Here is an 18,248-nt window from a genome sequence, read left to right on the forward strand (position 1 = left end):
AACTAAGTACATTTACTTAAGTACTGTACTTAAGTACAATTTTGAGGTATTTGTACTTTACTTGAGTATATATACTTCTACTCCACTACATCTCAGAGGCAAATATTGTACTTTTACTCCACTACATTTACTTGAAAACTTTAGTTACTAGTTACTTTTCAGATATAAATTATGATATAATGAAACATACACTAACCACTTTAAACCTATTTTAAACCTAGGCTATTTTAAAATAGCAGATCTACAAGCTCACAACGCTCGCATTTTACTTTTGGTACTTTAAGTACATTTTGATGCCAATAATTTTGTACTTATACTCAAGTAAATTTCTAATTCTGGACTTTTACTTGTAACAGAGTATTTTTATATTGCAGTATTGGTACTTTTACTTAAAGGAGGAGTTCACCCAAAAAAGTACTTATTTTCTATCAATTGCACACCCTATGAAGCCTTGAATCCATGGATTCTTTTTTGTTTTTGTTGCATTCCTAAGCTAATAATTTGATTCCAGTCTCCTACCGGCTAATGTATCCGGTAGGAGACACAAAGTAGATTATTTGTGTCTCCTACCGGAAATACACACGGTCATCAAATCATTGTCTTAGGAATACCACAAAAACAAAAATAAATCCATGAAATCAAGGCTTCATGGGGTGTGTAATTGATAGAAAATAAGTAATTTTATGGGTGAACTCCTCCTTTAAGTAAAGAATTTGAGTACTTTTTCCACCACTGCATGCCACGTGTCTGCACATTTTCTGTGTGTGTGTGTGTGTGTGCATGTTAATCTCAGGTCAAAGACATCGGGAATGGGATGGACTATAGCAGCGTTGACTACGAGTCTCTGAGCAAACGATCCTGGACTGACGTGTTGCTGCAAATATACAAGGTGAACATTCATCAATTGTCATTTGAAGCATTTAACTCTAAAACCATATACAGGGGTGCACATAACTTTGTCGGTCTAGTACTCAGAAGAGCACCTGGAGATGTGACTTGGTGCGCACCAAATAACTGGTCCCGTGCCGTTTTGGGGGGGGGGGGGGGATATTCAGCACGGTGCCCACCGGACCGTTTTAACGGGGGGGGGGGGGGGGGGGGGGGCGTGCTGCGCTCTGAAAAAAGGACGCTCTGCTTCCAAATTCCGCCGATTTTCGCCGTTTTTTTTTTCTCACGCTGTTTGGTGAAGCCCCCAAGGTTGGTGCCCTGTGCTGCGCTGCTTTTATCCGCCAGATTGGGACGTTCACGGCATATTTTGCACCATTACGGTGCGTTTATCATCGGTTACGAGTGCCTCTAACAGCCGCTGCTGGCTGCGTGCACGCAGCGAGGCAATGCGAGGCGATGCGAGACACTCACACAATCACGTGCAGCATGCGTCCTCTCCTCCTGCAATGACTGTACATGGGGCCGACGCATGCTTTAGGGTGATTGTGTGAGTGTGGCTTCAGGAAGTAAATTCCTAGCCTCGATCTGCAGGCTTTTATTTTTTATTTTTGCTAAAAAATAAAAGCTTGGAAATTCCTGTCCCAGCTGTTGGTACGCAAAAGCGCCTCGCGTCGTCTGATGTGCCACGCATTATTTATTTTGGGTGCGCATGCGCACCTGCGCACCAGTTATGTGCACCCCTGACCATATAGGATGTTTGACCATACAAATTACATTAAGTAAAAAAGTCCTTTTGCACACCTTATACTTCAAGTTACAGGTGCGTAGGAGTAGACAGTCAACATATGAGGAAAGCAAAAAAAGAATCCCGCACACCGTCTTCACTTGGAGCAAAAAAACTTTTTATGCAGATATGTTTCGTCGCTCAGACCTTCATCAGGTATATGCGTGGGCATATGCAGTATGTGATGGAGGTCCGAGCAACCAAAAGCAATCAGCAATCCATCTCCCAGGGGTCTAGCACCTTGAAAAAGGGGATAGACACCCTATAGAGGCAATTAGAATTGCCCACTATAACTAAAATAAAAATTTTTAAACACCTTGAATATTTCATTTATTTTATAAACAGTTCGTCTTTCACTCAATAGGGCCAATGCCTGTCGCAAGTTGATGATGTCATTTGCCCATGTGTGGTCTAGCCCTATGGAATTTATGGAATACATTTGCAAAAAACATTTAAAACCCATTAAGACCTGGAGAAGCATCTGTGGCATTTTTTGATTTGAGCTAAAAAGCATTATTTTACACTTTGGCTATTCAAAAATAGCAGATCTACAAGCTCATAGCGCGGCACCGAGTGCCGCGCTATGAGCTTGTAGATCTGCTATTTTTGAGAAATCGTAAAAATGTGTGCAAATGTATTCAAAGATCTTTGTATCTTTGAATACATTTGTAAATCAAATCTTGGCTTATGGGGGTCCCTGGAATAAAGTATTTTGAGATTTGGGTCCTTGGCCAAATACATATACATTTTGGGGTCCTTCACATGAAAAGGTTTGAGCACCACTGACATAGTAACATAAGTTTTTTCAAAAAACTGTTTTTAGAAGACATTCTAAAAACAGACATTTTATAGAATCGGCCTCAGGTCTTAATGGGCTAAAATATCGATTTGATGCTCACATTAACCCTAGAAAGTATTACAATGTTTTTTATTTTCACATAGCTAGACCACACATGGGCAAATGACATCATCAACTTGCGACGGGCATTGCCCCTATTGAGTGAAAGATGAACTATTTCTAGAATAAATCAAATATTAAAGGTGTTTTTAATTTTACATTTTAGTTATAGGACAATTATAATGTGTTAAGCCATATTTGGCTTATTAGCCAGGGATCCTTTTAAATAAAAACTAAACTGTGTGTGTGTGTGTGTGTGTGTCCAGGTGCTGGTGTTGCGCGGTGTGTCAGAGGTGGCCCTGAGCGCCGCCCTGAGCCAGGAGGTGGTGGATCACGTCCTGGCCGTGCGCTCACAGACGCTGGCCAGCAATGTCTACTCTGTGTGGGAGCTGAGGCTGCTCCGTTGGCTCAACGTGCACTACCAGGGCATGAGGAGTACCGTCTGGGGCAACGGTATGGGCAGCGTTTGTCAGATTCTGTGAGAGAAAAAAGCAACCATGGGTCTGGGAAAAGAAGCCCAAAAGACGCGACTATTGTTAGGCCACATGAGCACTTTAAAGGGATAGTTCACCCAAAAAAGTACCGTAATTTTCGCACTATAAGCCGCACCTGAATATAAGCCGCAGCAGCTAAATTGAATGATTTGTACATATATAAGCCGCACTGGACTATAAGCCGCGGGTGTAAAATCCATAGATTTAGGAGGTCCCCTAGTGGCCGTTAGCTGTAAAAATCCATAGATAAGCCGCACCGTTATATAAGCCGCAGGGTCGAAAAATGGGCAAAAAGTCGTGGCTTATAGTCCGAAATTTACGTTACTTTTTTTTCTATCTATCGATGAATTCATGGATATTGTTTTGTTTTTGTCGCATTCCTGAGACAATAATTTGATGACCAGTAGACCGGTAGGCAGTGGTTTCGGTAGGAGACACAAAGGAGACTCTTTGTGTCTCCTACCGGAACCACTACCGGTCATCAAATTATTGGCTTAGGAATGCGAAAGAAACCAAAAAATATTCTTGAATTCAAATCTCCATGGGGTGACTAATCGATAGAAAAAAAGTCATTTTGGGGGTGAACTATCCCTTTAAACCTGTGTACTGTACATTGGCTATTTGAAAATAGCCGATCTACAAGCTCACAACGCGGCACGATCTGACGCGTTGTGGTCTTGTAGATCTGCTATTTTCCTTTCTTTTTTTTAATATAAAATGTGGAATATTTGGAATATTTTTCAAACATTCTAACAACACAAATCTGGTACGGACGTGGCTCCCTGGCGCAAAACATTTTCAGATGGGGGGGGTTAGGGACAAATACATTAATTTGTGGGTCCATGACATGAAATATTAGAGAACCACTGGTTTAAATAATAATTAAAATATTTGGAAGCAAGGCCAAATAAGCAGCTACACTTTAGAAACGAGCCCCAAAAAACGCAACCCGCAACTGAACTACCAATATTTACATGCAACTTTGCAGAAATAGAAGCCCGAAGTTGCTTATAATAAGCAGACCTGCAACAATGATGGTACTGTAGGGCGTACCTCTTCACGTCTATTCATATGCTGTTGTTATTGGTGTTTGATTGCAAATGTTACCTTCCCCTCCATGTCCCCCTATTGGTGGCCCATACCATTGGTTCTCAAAGTGCGGTCCGAGGACCCCCAGGAGTCTTTGGAGGGGTACCAGGGGGTCCCCAGCAAAGTTAGTTAATATAGCGTCACAATCATTTGAACCACTTTAACCATATTTTATACTTTGGCTATTCAAAAATTGAGAAGATAGAGAATAGAGCAAATATACAAGCTCCGAGTGCCGCGCTATGAGCTTGTAGATCTGCTATTTTTGAAAAAACGTGAAAATGTGTCCAAATCTTTGAATATGTATTTTTTTTAAGAAAACATATTTTAACTCAAATCTTTGCTTCTGGGGGTCCCTAGAACAACACATTTTGACATGGGGATCCACGGCCAAATACATATAATTTTGGGGGTCCTTGACATGAAAAAGTTTGAGAACCACTGGCCTATACACCCACACCGGATGTTAACCCATTAACACATTCCACGCCAGAGGTTAATCTCATAATGTACTCACCAGTGCCAGCGTTTTATTGTTGTTTTTTTGTTTTCTTCACGTCGCCACAGACACAGTTAAATACAGACACGAGATAATCGACTTTTAGGTTTCGTCCTAGACAGGAAGCGGATACGATCGGAAAAACCGGAACCCGGATAATTAACACATTGAGTGCCAGGTTTTTTTTAAAACAGGGTACTCACAGTGCCTGGATTTTTAACCATTTTTGAACCTTTTTCAAGTAGTCACAAAATATTTTCAGTGATCACCGTCCTCACGGTGATCCCCTCATTACACACACAGTGGTCTCGTACAATCGGGGGAAAAAATTAAAAACATTAGGTAATCCGTTCCATAGTTGCAGCCAGTTGAAAATAGTCGAAAATAGTCAAAAATACATAATAAAAAAAAAATGTACACAGGAGCCGAGATACAGGCTTTTGAAGTCATAAGTTAACCAGGAAGTGGATTGGAGTCTAAATCTTCGAAAAATGATATCTCCTGGTGCTGTGAAGGAAAAAAAAAGAAAAAAAAAAAGAATAATAATATTTTTTCTCAAAAATGGTCCGGGCCGTTTTTGGCACTCCTCGTTTGGATTATGAAAAACGGTCCGGACCGTTTTTGGCACTCAGAAGTGGATCGAAAATTGAAAAAAGTGTTTTTTTTTTTAAAAAACAAAAACACCACTTTGCGTAGATCTACGCGATTGGCACGTGGCGGCTTTAAATAGGTTCGCGTAGATCTACGCGATTGGCAGTCAATGTGTTAAGGCCATGAGGACGATAAAAAAAAAATAAACACTTTCAAGATTGCTTGTACATCTGCTATTTTTGAGAACCACTGTTCTAAGCACTGTTCTAAATTCTAAGAGTGTTTTGAAAAAACGTATGTTGCTATATATATATATCTATAGCTAAAATCTAATTTTAATGGGTTACGTAATTTTTGCACTGTCCTTATACTCCTTTTTTTAATGGGATCACTGTGTTCTCCTAATTTCCTCAGTGTCCTTCGAGAAGAATTGGAATAAATAAATATTCGCGACCGAACAGGTTCAAACTAAACTAAACTAACTGTTTACCCTCATGGTGTTTTCCAGGTGAGGTTCCCTCGGCCCGCTGGGTAGTGAACTTTGACCTGGACCTTGCAGACGGACTGGTGCTAGCCGCCTTGCTAGCTGCTTACTGTCCTTACCTGGTCTGTGTGTGTGTGTGTGTGTGTGTGTGTGTGTGTGTGTGTGTGTGTGTGTGTGTGTGTGAGAGCGCATGTTATTTCCATTTATTTCTCATGGTATGTTTGCTAGTTTTGGTTGTTTTTTGTTTACAGAACATAATTTAATAGGGAGCAATTGTGCCGGTGTCTAATAATACTAATACTAATGGTGGTTCTGTTTTTGTTTGAGCGGTGAAGAATCCACTCTAAGGGACTGCTGTGTTAAAGTATGAGGTTGTAGCATTGCGGATATAATCCTATCGGCTATATACATAATATATTGGAAATGACAAAAAATAAGTATAACAGCCTTTACTGTGTCATATGGGCGGCTATTTTTACTTATTAAAAACATAAATTAATAAACTTAAGATTAATGAATGAATCCCCTCCTGCAGGGCCCCCCTTGCATGGAAGTCCCGTGTATGGGTTCTCATAACCCAGCAACCCTAGGTGAATTACGCCACTGCTTGGAGATCAGATATTTTGGGCAGCAGTAGCTTGTCTCCTTGGTCCTGTCAATGTGAGCTTTGCTCTCACCGCTTAACGCACAGACAATAGCACTCAACTAGGGCAGTTAGTAATGGCACCAGGTGAAAATTACATGAGTCTCATATACCTGGCAATAAAGTGCTTCTGTTCCCTTTGAACTGACTTCCATGATCAGATCTGCAGTCACTTCAAGAGGATGTACACCAGAGCCTGCAGTTTGGAACAGCTTTTCCACAATAACATCATACTGGTCCACGCCTTAACCACGCTAGCTCTCAATATGGATATACAGGTAGGTTAGTTAGTTAAAGTTTATTTTGGTCAACTCATAAACCATACACACATATGGCATTTCATACAATAAAAGACGAAACAATTCAAAACAAAAACAAAACTGCTTTCAACCACTTTAACCATTATCTTATACTTTGGCTATTAAAGAATATCTACAAGCTCATAGCGCGGCACCGAGTGCCGCGCTATGAGCTTATAGATCTGCTATTTTTGAAAAATCATGAAAATGTGTGCAAATCTTTGAACATACATATTTTTTTTAAAGCAATTTTTAACTCAAGTCTTCTGGGGGGGATTCTACAAATGTCTTTTAAATCCTAACAGTTTTTTGAAAAAACTTATGTTGCTATAGTCATTGGTTCTCAAACCTTTTCATGTCAAGGACCGCCCAAAATTATATGTATTTGGCCGCGGACCCCCATCTCAAAATATGTTGTTCCAGGGACCCCCCAGAAGCAAAGATTTGAGTTAAAAATGTTCGCTTTAAAAAATATATATATATTCAAATATCTGCACTCATTTTTCATGATAAAAAAAAAAAATCAGATCTACAAGCTCGTAGCACGGTGCCGCGCTATGAGCTTGTAGATCTGCTATTTTTGAATAGACCAAATAAATCTTAAAATGACACAGATATGTTCCCCGTCTTAATGGGTTAAGCCCCATTTGTGATGTATTGTGAGCTTGCAGATGGGGAAGATTTTTTTATGCTATATATTTTTTTACACAAATGACATATAATGACATCACAACAAGATAGTGGATGCCAGGTTGAAAGTGGTTGCTGAATTAGCCAAGCATCATGCTTAAGCAGCTTTGATGTTTGGAATGTTGAGAATCTGTCAACAAAATAGTTCTGTTCATATTGAGTTATTGTCCAGTATGTTAATTATACTGCGTGTGTCCAGCCGACAGACTTGTCGGAGCCCAACCCCGTACAGATGCTGATGCTGTGTGTCCACCTGTATGAGAGACTTCCTCAGTATGTCCCGTTACGCACCGTCACTCTGTCAGGAGACCTGCATGGCACCTTCACCAAGCAGGTGACGCACGCTCACACACACACACACACACACACACACACACACACACACACACACACACACACACACACACACACACAGGTTTGTAATACTATACTTGTGAAGACATCCACATTTTAGAACGGCAGTTTTATGAATGCCATTTCTAAATGTGGCTGTAAAAAGGCTGTAAAGACCTGAAGCCAATTCTACAAATGTCTTCTAAATCCCAACAGTTTTCTGAAAAACGTATGTTTCTATATCAGTGGTGCTCAAACTTTTTCATGTCAAGGACCCCCAGAATTATATGTATTTGGCCGCGGACCCCCATCTCAAAATATATATATATTTGGTCTTAATGGGTTAAATGAAATGTTTTCAAAAGGCAGGCAATAAAACCTGAGTAATATGTAGACTTTTTTTACATAGTAATATGGTATAATATTACTGTTTTGGCAGAGTAATACCATACGCTACTCGTTACTGGGTAAAACAATAATATTACTGTAATATATTAAAAGTAACTTGTTACTGCCCAACGCTGGTTACAGGTGCGTCTGAAGAACCCAACCTCTACACCTCTTCGCTACCAGGCTGTCATCTTGGGACAGGAAGCTCACATCTTCTCCATCCCCAGTGGATCTACCATCACCATCCCTCCTAAGTATGTTTACAAGCAGTTTTTTTTTCTTATTTTTTATCCCTCGATTCTTGTAACCCATTTTTCACCCAGTGCTGATTGCCTAAGCTTGTAATCCTGGGCGCTACTCTCCCTCTGCCAGCCTGGGGAGAGCCCCGAACTGAGCTCATGCTTCCTTCAACGCATGAGGAGTGAGCAGGCCACTGCTTATCACCTGACAGGGGGGAGGGGGTTTCCCCCGGTAGGACGTAGCGCGTGGAAGGAACACGTTATTCCAACCAGTTACTGTCCCCTCCATCAGGCGCCCCGGCTGACCAGGGGGAGGCAGTATAGAGACCAGGATTAGTGAATGTTTTTTTGTGAGGGTACCTACCCTAGGGGACACGGGGAGAACATGCAAACTCCACACTGAAAAGCCATTGTCTGCTATTTTTTTTACACAAATTTTCCCTTTTGGGGGTGCCTGGTACAAATTAATTTGGGGGTCCTCAATCTGGGAACCCAGAGTCAGTGAGAATGAAAAACAACGCCCTCTGCTGTTTGGACTATCTCTCACTGGCTCTGGGACAATGGCGACGTAGCACCCGTGCGCAAAGGAAACCGGGGTTTTGGTCTGCCTTCAGCTTTCACTTCCAGTGGTGCCACTATGTTTTCATTCCCACTAACAATATTTCTACACGGAACACTAACACCACTTCTCCCAGAGAACATGGATCGTTTTGGTTATAAGCCCACTTGTTTCTATGATGAAATTGTAAGTTAAAATGTGAATATCTTTCCGTGGTTTTGTCTGCTCCGCGGACGCTATTGTTAAATTAGTTTGGGTTTGTTTCGAGGGGGAAAGATCGACGGACACGTGAATCCACTACATTTGATTGGGTAAAGCGCGGCCTGCTTCCTGATCTGAAGGCACGCCCACTTGTAGCCCAGTGCGTACATGTTATGACGAGCCTTCACGACAGATTCCAACGCAGAGCAGAATCTGTTCTTGAGAGATTAGGGGGTCCTTGACATGAAAATACCTTTTCTTCTTTTTTGTGTGTTTTTGGTCTCCCCTACCTCTCTTCTATCCCCAAAAATACCCCAGTTTAAACACTCAGGCTTTCACAGCAAATCTGGGGTTTTCTGTAAATTGGTCTCAAAACAGGCCAAACTGATTTGCACCCTGACGTGACATCACACATAAACAATATGATATTAAATATTATTATTATTAAAAAAATTCATGGTGTAGATCCTTTAAGCACCACTGATACAAGCAACATTTAGGATACAAGCAACTGTTAGGATTTAGAAGACATTTGTAGAATCGGCCTCAGGTCTTAACACATTCCATGCCAGAGTTTAATCTCATAATGTACTCACCAGTGCCAGCGTTTTATTGTTGTTTTTTTGTTTTTTTCATGTCGCCACAGACCTCGCTAAATAAGTTAAAAGTGCGCGTTCATTTGGTTCTAAACACACAGCGGATCTGTGAGAAACGGCCAGCGAAAATAGTTTCCAAATCCGTGCCGCCATCTTGAAGATACAGCCGATCAACGGTAAACAGTGATCAGCGAGGAGAAAAACAACAACCGAGAAAATCGAGTTTTAAACAGGATCCCAGACAGGAAGCGGATACGATCGAAAAAAACGGAACCCGAATAATTCCGTTTCCGACCGGAAACCGGAAACGGAAATGGATCAAAAAAATTCGGAAAGTGCACCTGGGGCGATTACAATGGGAATCGGCAGTTCGCGTAGATCTACGCGACTGGCACGCTGCGGCTTTAAATAGGTTCGCGTAGATCTACGCGATTGGCATTCAATGTGTTAATGGGTGTCCATGAGACATGACATTGTTCCTTACATGGCTGAATTTTCTCTAGGGCCAGCACAGAACTGACGGTCCAGGCCGTTGGCTCCTTCCTGAGGCCCATGGAGTCTGTTCTTCTTCTCACCTCCAGTTGTGTTTCTGGTGCACGCGGCGCCACTCTCACCTTCACCCTGAAGACCCTGATCACTCACATCACACCCAGTGTAAGTGTGTGGTAACTTAAAATCTCTGTCTCTCCGGCTATACCTTCATGCATCTTAGCTGCAGTGGTGGAAGAAAACTAAGTACATGTACTTAAGTACAATTTTGAGTTACTTTTTACTTTACTAGAGTATTTCGAATTTGCAATACTTTTACTTCTACTCCACTACTTCTACTCCACATCTCAGAGGCAAATATTGTGCTTTTACTCCACTACAATTATTTGAAAACTTAGTTGCTTGTTACTTTGCAGATATAAATGACTATATTATACATTAACCACTTTAGCCCTATTTTATACATAGGCTATGATGCGACGCGTTGTGAGCTTGTAGATCGGCTATTTTCAAACAGATGCTCACTGTGATGTGAAACTCCTTGCTAATAGGCTATAGCTAATGGCTGTCCATGACCGTTGCCTCTCCGCTCTGTGTGTCTTTAGAAGACCATCAAATGCAAGTCTCCATGCTATCAAATGAAACCGATCCCACTGCCAATCACCAATCCCTTCAACAAAGAAGCTGAGTTCAGGTGTGTGCCTAGCCTGGGTGAAGAAATTATTTTACAGTATGTGCAGTGCATATATGCTCTTGTGTTTGTGCACTTACAATATGCACATCCAACCGTATGTGTGTGTGTGCGTGTGTGCGTGTGTGCGTGTGTGCGTGCGTGCGTGCGTGTGCCAGTGTTGATTTTGTCGACTAAAACTATGACGAAAAATGATCGTCGACTTTCACTTACGAAAACTAAATAAAAACTAAGCTATGTTGACTAAGGCTAAATGTATTGACAATTTCGTCAACAAATAAAAACTAGACTAAAATGTTATTGAGGGACGAGTGGAGAAGAGATCCAGTAGAACTAAAAGACAAGTCATTTTATGTCTGGTTGCGCTCGGGTGTTGCATGCTGAAAATAGCCGATCTACAAGCTCAAGCTCGTTGTGAGCTTGTAGATCGGCTATTTTCAGCATGCAACCAAGTGTAAAATCAGCCGTCAAGGCACCGCCAAAATACATTTTAGTCGACTAAATCAACTGTGGATTTAGTTGACTAAAAATAGACAAAAACTAAAACATTTCAGATGACTAAAATATGACTAAAACTAAATGGCATTTTATTCAATAGACAGTGACTAAAACAAAATTAAAAATGTTCTGTCAAAATCAACACTGGTGTGTGTCTGTGTGTGTGTAGGGTTGTGCTGGTGGAGTCTAAGTCCAATCCGCTGGAGCCTGAAAAAGGACATGACAAGCTGATTGAACGGGTGTCCTCCAAAACCAGGTATAGCGAACACCAGTGGTGGAAAGTAACTAAGTACATTTACTCAAGTACTGCGTCTCAGAGGCAAATATTGTACTTTTTTTTACTCCACTACGATTATTTGAAAACTTGAATTACTCTCTCGCTCTGTCACAGCCCAGAAAGGATCAGCTCTGACAGCAACCGTGGGGAGGAGACTGAAGCGCAGCAAACAGACCTCTGTCAGTGATAACACCCCCCCCCCCCACACACACACACACACACACACACACACACATCCATGCTCACGCACACATGCACACTGTACTATAAAATAGGATAAATTTGGTTGATTGCCATGCATTGCTGTTCTGTTTTTGTGCTTGGGTGTGTGTGTGTGTGTGTGTGTGTGTGTGTGCGCACGTGCGTCTGTGTGTGTGTGTCTGTGCGTGTGTGTGTGTCCTACTGATGAGTGAGTTTCTGTGTCAGTGTGTCCAGGCGATGGTGCTGAGGAGTTCTTCAGTACGGTGAAGACCATGTGTCTGAAACCAGGCCAGGTGGACATTCTGGAGCTCAGCTACCTGCCCTTCAACCTTGGGAGCAAGTACTGCTCTGTGCTACTGGTGTGCCCACAGGTGTGTGGTGTGTGCGTGCGTGCGTGCCTGTAAGGGATGACTTGATAGGGACTTCGAATAAACATTTTATCAGAATACGTTTTTCAGAATACTGTTAGGATTTAGAGGGCATTTTTTGAATCGGCTTCAGGTCTTAATGGGTTAATGCTTAGTAATGCATTCTTAGTAATATAATAAAGGGTGTGTGCATGCGTGCGTGTTCCTCTAGGTGGGAGACATGGTGTACATGGTGAAAGCCACAGCAGACTTGCCTCTCCCCTCTCGCCTCGCAGCCCGGCCCAGTCCCAAAATGGCCCCGTCCTCCAACACAGCCACTGGTAGGGAAATTGCTAATACTTTGCTATAGTGGAAGTTGTTCATGTAACATAAGCCTTTCCTAGGAGGACTTAACCCATTAATGAAAGTGAAATTGGAATTGATGACACAAAGAAATGAGCAGAACAAATTGGAACTGGAACGCTATAAAAAATAAAGCTGATAAATGGGTACTCTCTCCTGATTGGCTGAAATTGTGTGACCAACCTGAAAATGTATTTTCTGTTAATTAAAGAGAGACAATTCTAAAAATGCTATCCTAACAATTCTTTGAAAAATAAAAATATATATATATTGTTCCAGAGACCCCAGAAGCAAAGATTTGAGTTACAAATGTTTGCGTTAAAAAAAAAATTATATTCAAAGATTTGGGCTGGGTGCGCAGCCAGATACATATCATTTTGGGGGTCCTTAACATGAAAACGTTTGAGAACCACTGCTGTATAGAAATGGTTTGATGCATCCCCCCCCCCCCCCCCCCTCAGACTCGGGTGTGTGTGAGTCGGTACTGAGGCTGCGGTGCCCGGCTGGTCAGGTGTGTGAGGAGGGGGCGGTGGTGTGTGTTCCGCTGGTCAACGTGGCCTGGGAACGGGCTCTCACCGCCTGGGGCCAACACGCCCTGATGACGCCCGAGGAGCGCCGTAGGCGAACGCTCACGCACACACTGGACAGCAGCACTGTCCGGTCCGATGTGGTCGCACGCAGGCTCACCAAACAACAGGTACACACACACACACACACACACACACTGAAATGTTTTTATTTTATTTTCTTGGTACTCAATGTCACTTTAAAGAGAGAACAGAAAAAAAAAGTACTTCATTAACTCCCTCACTGCCAGACTTATTTATGGCTGTGTGCACCCACTGCCAGCGTTTTATTTAAAATTTTCTTACCTTTTGAAGTAGTAACAGAATATTTATCTCCAGTATGATCGATCCCCTGATGGTTGCTAATCACAGAGGGTTTCACTGTGCAAAGGACACAAAGAGTGTCCTTTTGTGTCTCCTACCGGAACCGCTGCCTACCGGTCCGCTGGTCATCAAATTATTGCCTTAGGAATGGGACAAAAACTAAAAAATAAAGTGTCCATGGGGTGACTATTTGAGAGAAAAAGTATTTTTTTGGGTGAACTATCCCTTTAACTAGGCTTATCTAGTCCTGTGTTTTATGTTGAAAGGCAGGTATGCGTACAGGTGGATGCGTACATAGTAAAGACTTCACATTCGATGCTGCGATACTGTATGAGAACACAACTTTTGTAATATCACTGGAATTAACGGCCGTTACGACTCCCCTCCTCTGATTGGCCGTGCCTTGCCTCCCATCCTGTTCCCCCCTGTGCTTGGCCCAGCTGATGAGTGAGGGTTTGGACTACAGCGTGGAGGTTTCTTCGCCGGAACACTTCAGTTTGCCTCGCACCATCACGATACCTCTCGGGGGGAACGCTAAAACCGAAGATGCAGGTACAAGCACAGACAAAATGCGACTAAAACACTTCTCTCCACATAGCCTATGAGGGAACTTACAGGGTTTCAAGGTTTCATTCCCCGTGCTTGCATGCAGCCTTCAGTTCATTTCCACATCTCCGCACACTCTGACCAACTCATTCTCACCCCAAGAGACGGGACATCCCAAGAAGTTAACACATTGACTGCCAGAGTGTATTCATAATGTACTCACCCCTGTGCCAGCAATTTGCGTGTTTAAAAAAAAAAATTGTTTTGTAATTTTTCATTCAAATACATTCTCTGATTGTGTTGTCAAGCACCTACGACAGTTCCACCAGTAGAGAGCAGCAAATCCACACATTGATCACCTCGCTCGCTCATTCACAGGATGTGACGTTTTCGACAATCCCTGGCCCGTTGATCGGCCTGAAAACGATGTGATACACTACGACGATGACTGTTAGTCACCCGGACCAAAGAAAATAGAAGTTGAGCTGTCCGTTCGTTTTTTATACCGTGTGAAAAACCGTGTTTTTCCTTATTCTGGCCGAAAATCACCGGAGAAAAACGTGACCCGGAAATGATTTTTTTTTTTTACATCCGGCTCCGGGTGAGTGTGACGTAAGTGGAAAACGAAAGTGTTGATGAGAAATAAACACAGCCGTGCGATCACAGATTAAACAATGAAAATTCAAAAGAACGCATCAATGCGTTCTTTGGAATCCTGGCACTCAAGCGATGGATTTGAAAGAACGCATCGATGCGATCTTGGCACTGTATGTGTTAACTGTTGACTGGGGGGGATATGAGCAGGGTTGCCAGATCTGCTTATTATAACTTCCCCACAAGATTGTATTTGAAAATAGCCGATCTACAAGCTCACAACGCGTCGCATCGCGACGCGTTGTGAGCTTGTAGATCTTTTTCAAATAGCTTTCAAATAGCTTTTTCAAATAGCTGATGTATATGTTAAAGTGCTCATGTGGCCCATAGTCGCTTCTTTTGGGCTGGTTTTCCTAGACCTGGTTGCTTGTTTCTCTCACAGAATTTGGCAACACTGGATATGAGTTACGGCGGATGTGACGTTATCCCCAAAAACGTCACTTCCGTCCATTCCTATATTAGGATTTCTAGAAAAAACACGGCATATTCAACTGCCGATAACAACAGAACGGGCGATCGCGGTAAAAATATTTCTGTTCCGGTGGATAGACGAGACACCCCCCCCCCCCCCTCCCCAGACAGCTTTTGTTTACATCCGTGTCCACGACGTGATTTCTGTGGCTCTCTGTGGATCGTCAAAATAAGGTAAAAAATCACACCGCCCACTTCACACCCTGTGTGAAGTGGGCGGTGTCTTGCTAGCTAATCACAATACTGAATGGAGTCAACCAATCATGTACAAAAGATAAATACATTTATTGAAACACTCTTTATGATGGACGAAACCATAACTTTAAAAAAACCAATTATGGTTTTTTTTAAAGTTATGGTTTCTTATTTAGGGCTATGCACATTTGTCATGTGACACTGGCCAATCACAGTCCTGAATAGATTGTGATTGGCCAATCACAGCACAGGATAATTGTACAAATTTCCAAACCTCACTTATAGGGGCGGTTTCACTGCCCAAGATAATTGTACACATTTCCAAACCTCACTTATAGGGGCGGTTTCACCGCCCAAAAGTAGCGGATTGATTAAGTAATTAATCAATACCTGGCAGAGGATGTGTTAATTACCATGCAGTCAATTGGAAAATGTTTATTATGAAATCCTGCATTGGTTTTTTACAACTTGATACCACCAGCTTCACTCACCCTTACACTGTTCTCTTGTCTTAGTTCATCTAACTGTCTTTCCTTAACCCATTAACTTATTTTCATGTCGTCGTCGCCGTCTCACTCTCTCTCTCTCTCTCACTCTCACTCTCACTCTCACTCTCACTCTCTCTCTCTCACTCTCTCTCTCTCAGAGAGGGAGTGTGTTTACGTGCCGTTGCGCTTCCAGGCAGAATCATCCGGTCAGTTCAGATGCCAGGTGGTCCTGAGGTCCTGGCGCGATACCAGAGTCTACCTGCTGGAGGCGCTGGTTGCTGGACAGGTACAACTCCAGACTGTACTGGCTACTTACTGCCCAGTAATTTTGTGTACTTGTTTATATATTGTGTACGCTGAATTTACTTTGGATGTATCTTTGTATTTAGCTGTGCAGCACTTTGGTCAGCCTTGGTTGTTTTAAAACATGCTTTAAATATAAAATTGACTTGACTTACAAAATGTACACGGCCTAATTAGAACAAATATATATTAAAGAAGCATTCAAATACTGATCTTGGGTGTTGATTATACCATGGTAATATAGAAAGCTTTCAAAGCCATCCAGTCAGCCCTGGTAGCAAAGTGTGCTTTGTTTCCACAGGGAGGACATGGCCATTTTGACCTCAGTTCGCCGGTGTACGAGTCGGTCACTCAAGACATCCCGCTGGTGAGCAGCAGACAGCAAGACCCTTGAGCAAAGAGAAAAAGAGATTTTTTTTACTTTTGAGGAAACAAATTGGTCATGACAGCACTCTTAAAACTTTTCCATAATACATGTTTTCAGTGGTGTAAGTACATTTACCTAAGTACTGTACTTAAGTACACGTTTGAGGATTTTTTACTTTACTGTCTGGAGCTGAGTCATCAGTGCTGTAGCCTCGGAAACCCAGGCTTTTTTTTTTGTTACAAAAGAAAAAAAGCCTGGGGGAGCGATGCACGAACGATGGTCTTGGACCTTGTTATCTCCTAACCAATCAGAGTGCAGAGGGGCGTCGCTCTAAATTTGGTGACGTCAGCGTGCTCCGTGCACAGGCCGAGGGGGGGAGGGGAGGGGAGGCGGGGACATAGATTGGTGAAGCAATAGGAAGCCACGCACAAATCCAGGCGGCTGTGTTTGGGTCCGCCCTTCAAGACCATGGATTGAGCTCGTAGCCTCAGGCTACCAGTGCTGTAGTAGTGAGTTGGGACTGAAATGATATACAGTATGTAAACTAGTGCAGTTATCACTACATCAGAGTGTCTGGAGGTTGGCCTCTGATGTCAGTCATCTCCATATTTGGGCAAAGGCAGAGGACAGACAGACATACACATATCTTCTTAGATTAAATGCACAAATTCTCTGTACGTATGTACATCTATCTGTATGTCCGTCATTTTTGTTCACGTATCTCGAGAACCGTCCGACCGAACAACTTCAAACTCAACGCGAGAGAGAGTGCCGCAAGGCGTCGAGTTGGTCAGATAGGCGGTTGTTCAGAGCCGCAAATCCGACCGCTATGCCCATATATGGGCATATGTTGATGACATCAGGGATCTCCATATATGGGTAAGAAAAAAGGGACACAGGCAGACAGCCAGATACAGAGATCTCTATATGGGCACAAACGTACGGACTACGGAGCCCCTAAAGGGCCATGGTGCAGATTTTTTTTTATCTCGTTCTAACGACATATATGTCGTTCTAACATCTTATTAACTTGAGCGCTCGAGATCCTAAGACCTTCCCACATCATAATAAAGTGAGAGAACGAGATCCTTATGTCGTGCGCTCGAGATCCTTATCTCGTTCTAACGTCTTATTAACTTGAGCGCTCGAGATCCTAAGACGTTCCCACATCATAATAAAGTGAGAGAACGAGATCCTTATGTCGTGCGCTCGAGATCCTTATCTCGTTCTAACGTCTTATTAACTTGAGCGCTCGAGATCCTAAGATGTTCCCACATCATAATAAAGTGAGAGAACGAGATCCTTATACTCACCTTTACGCACGGTGGATTTACTTGGATTATGCGATATAATAGCCTGTGCGATCGTTATCGTTTTGTCCTTGTTGGTGTACAGTTGGTTCTGGTTGCAATGGATACAGTAGCTGTCGGGCCGGGCGCACAACGGCGCAGAATGGCAACATCAGGCTCTCTCTCTCTACTCTCTCTACTCTCTCTGCTAATTCTCAACGAAAATCTGTGATTCTAATTTTCCTATGATCACCAGAAGTGAGAGTGTCAATTCCTTGATCAAATATGGTTTTATTCAAAGGAAATCAAAGGCTACAGCTTATGGAGCCAACATCGGTATAGTGTCCAAGCGTCTCAGAAAGAGTTTTCACCGCAACATAATTCCATTGCTCAGGAAATAAACAACGGATTACAATAATATAACATTCCCTATAATCAGTAACATGTAGGTGATACCTATGTCTATCAAATATGGTTTTATTGAAAGGCAATCAAAGGCTAG

General features: G+C 42.4%; 1 protein-coding gene across 1 annotated transcript in view; it reads left to right on the forward strand.

The window, feature by feature from the left end:
* LOC308080483 (cilia and flagella-associated protein 47-like) overlaps positions 1 to 18,248 on the forward strand; it is a gene marked incomplete at both ends in the record, with an annotated part of 106,253 nt that overhangs the window by 43,580 nt on the left and 44,425 nt on the right. The window contains 16 exon segments of the mRNA XM_080422381.1: positions 794 to 889; positions 2,837 to 3,023; positions 5,752 to 5,857; positions 6,540 to 6,648; positions 7,559 to 7,693; positions 8,224 to 8,336; positions 10,181 to 10,331; positions 10,772 to 10,860; positions 11,525 to 11,611; positions 11,747 to 11,811; positions 12,068 to 12,204; positions 12,413 to 12,521; positions 13,005 to 13,240; positions 13,874 to 13,985; positions 15,946 to 16,073; positions 16,392 to 16,457. Coding sequence (XP_080278507.1) covers positions 794 to 889; positions 2,837 to 3,023; positions 5,752 to 5,857; positions 6,540 to 6,648; positions 7,559 to 7,693; positions 8,224 to 8,336; positions 10,181 to 10,331; positions 10,772 to 10,860; positions 11,525 to 11,611; positions 11,747 to 11,811; positions 12,068 to 12,204; positions 12,413 to 12,521; positions 13,005 to 13,240; positions 13,874 to 13,985; positions 15,946 to 16,073; positions 16,392 to 16,457 — 1,926 coding nt within the window.

This window comes from Gymnoscopelus braueri (genome assembly GCF_963280865.1).
Source record: "Gymnoscopelus braueri genome assembly, chromosome: 24".
Classification (NCBI taxonomy): domain Eukaryota; kingdom Metazoa; phylum Chordata; class Actinopteri; order Myctophiformes; family Myctophidae; genus Gymnoscopelus; species Gymnoscopelus braueri.